The 9,509-nt window shown below is 51.8% G+C and overlaps 1 protein-coding gene across 2 annotated transcripts; it reads right to left on the bottom strand.

Annotated features, from left to right (window-relative positions):
* Nucleotides 1-1,475: 1,475 nt before the first annotated feature.
* On the bottom strand, nucleotides 1,476-5,976 carry PPP1R14A (protein phosphatase 1 regulatory inhibitor subunit 14A). 2 transcript variants are annotated; one of them, XM_059904378.1, is made up of 4 exons: nucleotides 5,509-5,976; nucleotides 3,236-3,316; nucleotides 2,584-2,616; nucleotides 1,476-1,693 (listed from the first exon to the last, which is right to left on the bottom strand). In XM_059904378.1, the coding sequence occupies exons 1-4, from the start codon at nucleotides 5,707-5,709 to the stop codon at nucleotides 1,565-1,567; spliced, it is 444 nt and encodes a 147-aa protein (XP_059760361.1). In that variant the 5' UTR covers nucleotides 5,710-5,976; the 3' UTR covers nucleotides 1,476-1,564. The 2 variants fall into 2 exon arrangements, with proteins under 2 accessions (XP_059760361.1, XP_059760362.1); XM_059904379.1 differs by lacking the exon at nucleotides 2,584-2,616.
* Nucleotides 5,977-9,509: the final 3,533 nt, after the last annotated feature.

Below are 9,509 nucleotides of genomic sequence, written 5' to 3'. Positions count from 1 at the left end.
CACTGCCACTTCCCAGCTGAGTGATTTTGGGCAAGTGTCATCACTAATCTGGGCCTCAGTTTCATCATCTGTGAAGTCCCCATTTTCCAGATGAGGAAACTGAGAGGCTCAACACATGGCACACCCAAGACTTTGCTTGGATGCAAGGAGGAGGGATTCCTCCATTACACTCTCTATCCAGTTGTGTGGAGGGGAGGGGGCACTGGAAGCCTGAGGTCTGTCTGCACAGGGACAGCAAGGTCACCTGAAGGGCTGGACAGACCAGGTGCTCCTGGATACCCCTCTTCTTCAGGGTCGGCTTCTCTTCCTGCCAGACTAGAGCTGAGACCCCTGGGATGGGTGTCTGATCCTGGCGGGGCTGCTGGGTGGCACTGGATGGGCATCGGGGTCGGGGCCCCAATTTTAGGCAGTAGAAGTGAGATGGGAGATGTGCTATGCCCTTGGGGGAAGATTCCCCAGTTCTGGCCTGGCCCCAGTCCTAAGCACAGCCACAATCCCACCCCATCTCCTGACTGTACACAGCTGGGACTGCTATTGTTAAAATAATGAAACACTTCCACAGTCTTTGGTAAATAACCACTACCCACTTCTGATACCCTTGCCCTTCCCCTGAGACCCTTCAGGGCCCTCCCTTCCCCAGCATGAGCATGCCCCAGCCCAGGGGGCTTCCCTGATCCAGCTCTGGGGCACTTGCCCATCCTGACTGGTAGATGGGCCTGCCAATATTTGGTATCTTCCCTGGCTCAGCCCCAATATCAATCCCTCCTCCCACCAGTTCAGAGTCCTCTGATATGGGTACCCATTTCACACGAACTCCTATGCATCCTTCAAAGCCCTGCCTAAATGTCACTTCCTTCAAGAAGCACTCCTAGATTTCTTCACCACCCCAAGAGTGAACAGCTCCTCCCACTCCGTGGGCTCCCAAGTACCTTGGACCATGCAGCACACTTTGCTCGAATCCCCTGCCCACAGGCCCTTCTTCCCCACCACTGTGTGAGCACCTTGATGCCAGAGACATCTTCTGCCATCTTTGTGGCCTCAATACTAATGGCCAGGGTAAGCATACAATAGGTGCCCAATAAAATCTATGGAGAGGTGCCCAGTAAAATCTATGGAGAGGTTTGTTCCCAGTGCACTGTGGTCACATCAGGCACATTCAGTCCTGTGCATCTCCTGGGGCCCAGGGACCACAGGAGGCCCTCCCTACAGGAGCCCCCTTGTTCCACCCACACACTGAGGCCCTGCTGGCTGGGACTGGGCCAAGGCTGGGGGAGGTGAGGAGAGGATGTGAGTCCCAGGGGTGCAAGGTCAGCAGGGCCTGTTCTCATGCTCCCTGGCTGAGGAGTGATTCTCCATCTGCCCGGGCCAGCTGAGGGTGCTGGGACATGAGGAGACGCAGCAGGAGAGAGGGAGGTGCAGGGAGGAGCTAAGGGAAGCCCACAGTAACCAGGGAGAAGAAAAACAGGCACGCAGTGTTATTGTTACAGAACCATTAAATACAACTTATAAACAAGCCAGGATGGCGTTGCGGGGAGATGGAGGGGGTCACAGAGGCCAGAGAGGGTCAGGGCCGCGCGGTCCGGGTTCGGTCCTGGAGGGGGCTCAGGCTGCGGTCACCGGAGGGGCTGGGCTGGCGGAGGCCTGGCTGCTTGTGGAGGCCTCTCAGCTTCACCAGCAGCTCCTGGACGAAGTTCTGAGGACAAGGCGAGGGTGCTGAGAACACGGGAGGGGTGGGGGCACCCCCTGCCCAGCCCAGCCCTTCTGACCTGGGCCCCTCTATTTCCTGCTTCCTGGTCAGTGAGAGGGGATGGAGGTGGAGTTAAGGAGGGGTAGAGGCTACAGATGGAGAAGAACATGCGGGGGTGGGGGGAACAGGGAGAGAGAGAGGGAGAGAGACAGAGACCCATAGACAGAAACCAAGACATAGATGCAGAGACAGAGAGAGATGCAGAGATAGAGACAGAGGGAGAAATGAAGGGACAGAGAAAGAAACAGAGCCACAGAGAGACATGGAGATATTTCTCGAGCCAAGAGATTATCAGGAGGGTCCCCAGGGACAGAGGCCTAAGCTGGCTCCAGGGCAGACAGACACACAATGACGTTTGTCGCTCAGGCAGCCCAGAGCTGGTTAGAGAAACATGAATATTTTTCCCTTTTAAAGCAGGGAAGGAAGTGGGAGGGGCTAGGCCGCTCAGGGCCTGGAAGGATGGGGGGGCCCCTGAGAGGTGGGGAAGGGAGCCCTAGGGCGGTGGAGGCAGTAACAAGGGAGAGAGGCGGAGGGAGGTGAGCGGGCAGACAGAGCGCAGCAGTGGCAGAAATAGGAGACAGATGGGGCAGCATGTCAGCAGGGAGGCGATAATGGAGCCCCGGGGGCAGATGGGAAGAGAGGGGACAGGAGTGAGGAAGACAAAAGACGCCACTGGAGATGAGAAAACGGCCATGGGAGAGGCAGGGCTCCCAGAGTTCCCTCTGCTGGTCCTGGGCACAGCCAGCTTCTTCCCTCCTCCCCAGAGACCGCCCCCCAGCCCATAGTCAAGGTGCAGGGGGCACAACAGGGCCTGGAATGGGGGATGGAAAACTCACCTCTGTGGGGTTTGTGCACGACTTTAGGAGTCCCTAAACAACCCCACACACACACACAAAAAAAGAAAAGAAAATAGTAAATGACTAAAACATATGCCCCGCCAGCCCCTTCCATTTCCCAACAAAGCCCCAAGGCAGCAAGACAAATGGCAGTCAGACTCCAGGTGGACTTCCCATGTGGCTTCAAGGGAGGAACAAGGCCCGAGTGTCTTATAGAGCAACTGGGGGCAGGGTTGAGTCAAGAAACTCAGCACCAAGACCAGTGCTAGATCCAGAGAGGGCCAGAAGGGCACACAGCACTTCCTGCCTCTAGGAGAGCACAGGCCAGAAAAGCAAGGACACTGCGTCCAGGCTGCCTGGCTCTGACTCCCAGCTATGCGCCTTCTGAGCTATGTGACCCTGGGCAAGTGGTTAGATCTCGCTGGGCCTCATTTTCCTCAAGTGGAAAGCAGAGATAGTAATAGTGATAATAGTGAAATGGAGATAATAAACCCTTCAGAGGGTTTTGTGAAGATTAAATGAGTTATTAAGTGTAAAGCAATTGAAACAGTGCCTGGCACTTAGGAAGTGCTCAAGAAACACGTTAACTATTGATATGATTTGTAGGGAGGTGCAGGGTAGGGGGCTGGGGGCGGCTTTCCCTTCCAGCTACCTGGATTTTCCGGCGTCTCTCCTCTTCACTCTCTAATTCCAACAATTCATCGATGTTGACCTCATCGGGCATGTCTGCCTCCTAAAAGGCAGAGAGGGAGGGGTGTCAGGGTCCCTTTCCCCTCCCTCCCCCGCCTTTGTCCAGGTCCCTGGAGGAGGCACAGTGGCCCCAGGACCCAGCTGGCGGGTTCTGGAGCAATAATGTGGCAGTCAGGGACAGCACCACCAAGGCGGGACATCTGGGTGTTGGGGGGAGGGGTGACAGATGGGTTGACAGAGGCCCGGGAGCCTGTACCAGCTCGGATGCTGGCCCCTGGGCCTCGGGAGTCTTGGGCCTGGCACGGGTTTCTCGCCTTGGCGCCTATTCCTACAGTGGGAAACAGGCCTGGTGGAGTCTTGGAATGTCAGATTCTGGGATTCAGGAGAGGGGCTGGCTCTGCCCTTTCAAGGAAAAGTTTAAGCGCTAGGTGCAGGGGAGGGAAGCTGGCAGCCTAGAGCCTGCTGGGGGTGGCCCCTTGCCCCAGGGCACAAGGAGGGCGGGGAGGGCTTGGGTCAGCCCCCAGGGCCAAAGCACAGCCCTCAAGTCCAGGAAGCCCCCCAAGGTAGGTGGGAGAGGTAAGCCACAAGCCCAACTTTGAGCAGCCAAGAGGGGGACCCTTGGATGGCCTCTTGGGGCAAAGGGCAAATGCAGGCTGGCTCAGTAACCCTGTGGGGGACAGAACCCAACTGTCTGAGCAAAGAGATCCCAGAGGCTACAGAGTTTTGCCTCCCTTACGCAAAGTCTTGCTGACTCCATTGTGGGCTTCAGGCCTGAGTGGTCAGGGGATTGTGTGTGGCATGGAGTGTCTGTAAGTGTGTTACCTGCCTGTGTGAGTTTCTGTGTGTGAGCCAGAGCCTGATGCCAAGGCGCCAGGGCCGGCACGAGGGTGCAGAGGTGTGTGACATTGCGCGCAGCCTGTGCAGGGGCCTATGGTCCTACGGGTGGGCAGTGGGCGACTCTGGCTTAGCAGTTTTTGTCTCACCGTCATGCGTCACTGTAGTGTATGCTGATCAGTAAGTGACCACAGCTTGTGTCCCTGAGAGTCTGGCTAGCTGTAGTGCCCACGGCCGGAGGACGGCCTCAGAGGATGCCACCTACCACTAGCAACTGTCCTCCTGTGTGAGCCCACATGTGTCTGAGAACAGAGGGCCCTCGTGTCACTGCGAGGGGCCATGGCTTCTCCCGCCTTCGCACTGTGTTGCGGAGTATCTGTCGTCCTGTGTGTCTGTGTACCTGTGACCATGCTCCACAGCACGAGTGCGTTGTACAAAATGTGACTTCAGGCAGAGACCCGAGTGAGATGTCGTGTCTGTCTGTAGCCCATGAGATAGCATAGGAGGCCATAGCTTGTGCCCTGTGTGTCCACTGGCAGCTGCAGTTTCTGCCATTGTATGTCTGGAGGGGCCATAGCTTACATGGTTTTCTGTCTGGGTGTAGCTATAATTTCTGTTATTTTATGTCTGCACGTGGCTGCAGCATCTATCATTGCGTTTGCATGTGATTATCGTTTTTTGCCTTTAGGAGATAATGGATGGTCGGTACTTGAATCACTGGGTGTCCGGGGGTAGCTGTTGTAACTTGTACCGTCTGCGAGCCGCTACAGCCTGTGCTGTGTGTATCTATGAACAGCTGTAACTGGAGTCCTTTTGTGTGGGTGTAGTTGTTGTGTTGTGTCTGCATATGGCTGTGGCCTGTGCTGTTGTGACTGTGAGAGCCTGCGGCTGTAGCATAGGTTGATCCGTAAGCGACCCCAGCTTGTGTCCTTGAGAGTCTGTGCATGGCTGTTGCTTCTGTCACTGTGTCTGCGAGTGGCCATAGCTCGTCACTGTGCACGTCTGCGAATGCTGATGCTTCCTTTGCTGTGCAGCTCCGTGTGGTTGTATCTCCCCTGCCACCATGTATATATTTGGCTTTAAGACATCCCCCTCCCCCCACCCTTTCTCCAGATATGGCCACTCCAGCTCCCCAAGTTTGCCTCCTCACCTCCCATACGCTAAACCCCTGGTGCTCCCCTGGTGTTTGGACCCAAGTGTCTGTGTGCACAAGCAGAGTGCCATGGAGGGTGGACGGCAAGGCCCATGAGTCCAGGAGCGTGCGTCCTAACGTGTGAACGAGGCTGCACCAGCGCGCACCAGCGAGCACAAGCAACCAGAGACCCTCAAGGCGTAGGGAGTCCGGGCTCGGGGTCTATCGGTCCGGGACTCCCCGTGCAACCCCACCTCTCCCCGTCTCACCCTGCCGCAATACAGCTCCTCCAAGCGCCCGTCGATCCACTTCTCCACGTCTAGCCGCCGCTGCAGCTCCCGCCGGTCGTACTTGACGGTGACACGCGCGTGTCGCTTCTGCAGCCCCCCGGGGCTGCCTCCCGGTCCCCGGGCCCGCGATGGAGCCTGTAGCTTGCTCAGCACCCGCTTGCCCAGCCGCTGAGCTGCCATCGCGGTCCTGGCCCCGGCCCCGGCGCCGCGCTGTGAGCTTTCGCCTGGCGGCCAGGGGGCCTCTTACGGGCCGGGGCGGGGCCGACCGGGGGCGGGGGCTCGGACTCTCAGGGGGGGCCGGCCCCGCCCCGGCTGCCCCGGGCCTCAATTTCCCTGCCTGCAAAGCGAGGACTGGCCGCTGCGCCGGCGTGAAGCCCGCGGCCGTGCCTGGCTCAGGTATGGGCGGGATCCGGGAGCCCCAGACCCGATCGGGCGACAGGGGCTCCCGGGGCCTGGATCCGGGGGGGCGGGTCCGGGATGGGCTCTAGGGAACCCGGCCTGTCTGCGCCCTCTGGCGGTTGCCAGGGACAGTGCACGAGCCCCTGTGCTACCTACTCTCTTTGCAAGGGAAGGTCAAGCCATAGTACTCAACGGTACATCATTTGTTCCTTCTTTCATTTATTCACTCATCCATGCATTCATTCGTTCATATTCACTCACTCTACTCAACAAATATTCATTTGACATCATGACATCTGGGCAGTAACCACCCCCCCCGGCCCAAATCAGACTCCTCATGCCAGATAGCATCCAGGGGTTCTCTGTCCCTCTGGTCATCACCAGGCTCCCCCTCCTGAACTTCCCTAGGCACTGGAGATAGAGCAGTGAACCAACAGACAAGTCCAGTCCTCATGGAGTTGGCATTCTTGCGGTGGAGGCAGGCAGTGACATAATAAGTAAGTACAGTATATTATACAGTTTATTAGAATATAATTAGTTCTATGGAGAAATATGAAGCAGAAAATGAGAAATGGAGTGAGGGTGGGGTTGCAGTTTTAGCCAGGGTAACCAGAGAAATCTCTTACCTCACAAGTCTTCCCACTTTAATTGAAAGCAGCAAGAATAACACTTCAAAACTTAAATGAAACTTAAATTTGGCCATGTCCCTCCCCTGCTTAAGACTATCCATAACTAGGCAATGGTTTCTTAAATATGACATCAAAAACAAAGCAACAAAAGAAAAAAAAATAGGAAAATTGGACATCATCAAAATTTAAAACTTTCATTTTAAAGAACATCATCAAGAAAGTGAAGAGACAACCCACAGAATGAGAGAAAAAAATTTACTCGTTTTATTTACCATCTGTTTTCCAACTAGTAGTGTACCAAAGGGAGGGCAATAGGAGTGGTCCACCTTGGGTACAGGAAAAAAGGGGTGCACTGTCTGTGGAGAATTTAAAAATAATAATAAAACTGATCAAATTTGGCCAAGCTTTTATTATGCCATGTGACAAATTCTAAACAGTATCAGTGATAAAATAATCCTTCCACCCCCAGGAAAAAATTGTTTGGTGGTCTACTGACTGAATTGATGCAATACTGTTGAGTTTTAATAATATATATGTAAGCTTCAAATTAGATATTTTTATTACTCTATCCTTTAGTAAACATTGTATTTGTATTAGTTTTTTATTGCTGTGTAATAAATTAGCACAAACTTAGCACCTAAAACAGCACATATTTATTATCTCATAGTTTCTGTGGATCCAGTCCAGTCATGGCTTAGCTGAGCCCTCTGCTCCAGGGCCTCACCAGGCTGCAATCCATGGGTCAGCCAGGGCTGCTGTCTCATCAGAGACTCGACTGAGAAAAGATCTGCTTTCATCTGCTTGAGGCTGTGGGGATGAGGTCTTCATTTTCTTGCTAGCTATCAGTGGGATTTGCTCCTGGCTCCTAGAGGCCACCTACATTTCCTTGCCATGTGGCCTTCTCCATAGATCTTCTCACAATGTGGCAACATATCTTTCAAAGCTAGCAATGGAGAATCTCTTTCTTCTCAGTCCACGAAGACAGAGTCTTACATAATATAATGTAAACCTCCTTTGCCATATTTAATTGGTTAGAAGCAAATCCCAGGTCGTGCTCACACTTGAGAGGATTATACAGGCCATGAACATGGGGGCTGTCCAACATCTGTTTGCCACAATATTCTACAGCGGCGGTTCCCAACTTTTTTGGCACCAGGGATCGGTTTCATGGAAGACAATTTTTCCACGGACCAGGGGGCTGGGGGGGATGGTTTCAGGATGATTCAAGCACATTACATTTATTGTGCACTTTATTTCTATTATTATTACATTGTAATATATAATGAAATAATTATACAACTCACCATAATGCTGACAGGAGGCAGAGCTCAGGGCTCAGGTGGTAATGCGAGTGGTGGGAAACGGCTGTACATACACATGAAGCTTCACTTGCTCGCCTGCCCTCCGCTCACCTCCTGCTGTGTGGCGTGGTTCCTAACAGGCCACGGACCAGTACCAGTCCGTGGCCCAGGGGCTGGGGACCCCTGTTTTATAGGGAAGTCAATATAGAGAACTCTCAGGTATACAGTTGACCTCTGACATATGAAGACTCAGCTCTGTGTGTTCATTTTGAAAATAAGTTCCTAACAATTTGGAATCATTTGGGCTTGTTTCAGGCACTTCTGTGATTCTACATATTCTTGCATTTAAATAATAGGTTAGAAATTTAAATGATAGCACACTGATTGTAAAGATGAAGAAACTATTCTGTCATTCTACACATCCTTTTGGAGTTTTTGTGTTTAAAAATTTAAAAGATTGAATCAGGGTATGAACTGTGAGGTATAATATTTTTATTTGGTAAGTACAAATTTTCATTCATATATGAAATATTTTACTGAATTTGAGTAATATCTTTAAAATGGAAATTTATTCATTTTCAATTATTAATTTTAAAATTAAAGAACAAATAAAATAATGATTCTTACATGATTATTATCAAAAATAATTTCCTGGTAGAGAGGAGGTATAAAAAAATTATCCACCCCAGGTGTTGTTACAGAACTGAATGTGGGTTTGCTCGCCTGCCACACAGCAAAGCCAATTTACTGACACTGGGTTGTGGTAAAGGAAAGTACAGCATTTATTTGCAGGATGCCAAACAAGGAGAAGGGGCAACTCTTGCTCAAAAGATGGGATCTCCCCGATGGCTTTCAGGGAAGGGGTTTTAAAAGCAGCATTTGGGGTGAGGGTTGTAGCTCGTGGACTTTCTTCTGATTGGTTGGTGGTGAGGTAACAGGGTGATGTTTTGGGAATCTTAATCATCAACCTTCTGGTTCCAACCAGTCTGGGGTCTAGATGCTTGTGGTCAGCATTTAGTCACCATCCTCCACCTGGGTGGGGGTCTTAGTTTCTGCAAACAAAACTTAAAGATATGTGTCAGATTGTTATGTATATCCCTTGAGGAGGAACTGACTCTGTTTTATCGCTGAACTATTGTTTCTTGCCCGTTTCCTTTGTTTCTGCGTTCCTTTACTTCCCTAACTAGTAACTGTTGAGTCTTCTCTTTGGAACTCAAGGAAGGCCTAAGAGACCAAAGCCTTTTTCTACAAACAAGAAACAGAGGACTTTTGTACCTGGGAGGGCCTCACAGGGTCCTGCTTGGTTTCAATCCCCCTTTTCTTTGATACTCCTCAATCCTGAGGGGCACAGGGGCAGGACATGAAATGGAATAAAATTTTGGATAAAGAGGTTAATCATAAACTTGGTAGGTCCTCACTGCAAGATAAAAGAAGATGGCAGGCATAAAATCTTAATTGTTTAAGGTAAACACCACTTTGATAACCCAGTTAAGGCTCTTCACATATTATTATGTCTGCAGGGAGGCCAAGTAGTGGGCGTGGCCCTGGCTCCTGTAACACACTGATGTCTTTCTTGCTTCAGGACTTTTGCATTTGCTGTTTGCTTAGAATGTGTTTGTTCATCAGCCCTTCTTATCCTTCAGGGTTCATA

Source organism: Balaenoptera ricei, chromosome 19, assembly GCF_028023285.1.
Source record: "Balaenoptera ricei isolate mBalRic1 chromosome 19, mBalRic1.hap2, whole genome shotgun sequence".
Classification (NCBI taxonomy): domain Eukaryota; kingdom Metazoa; phylum Chordata; class Mammalia; order Artiodactyla; family Balaenopteridae; genus Balaenoptera; species Balaenoptera ricei.
The sequence above is the reverse complement of the archived record's forward strand: the minus strand, read 5'-3'. Positions and strand labels throughout refer to the sequence as shown.

Excerpts from the sequence above, each read along its gene's own strand:
- PPP1R14A (XM_059904378.1), bottom strand. The coding sequence starts at position 5,709 with ATGGCAGCTCAGCGGCTGGGCAAGCGGGTGCTGAGCAAGCTACAGGCT. Across the intron at positions 2,617-3,235 it reads AGAGACGCCGGAAAATCCAG|GGACTCCTAAAGTCGTGCAC; the intron begins GTAGCTGGAAGG and ends GGGGTTGTTTAG. Across the intron at positions 1,694-2,583 it reads CGTGCACAAACCCCACAGAG|AACTTCGTCCAGGAGCTGCT; the intron begins GTGAGTTTTCCA and ends CCTTGTCCTCAG.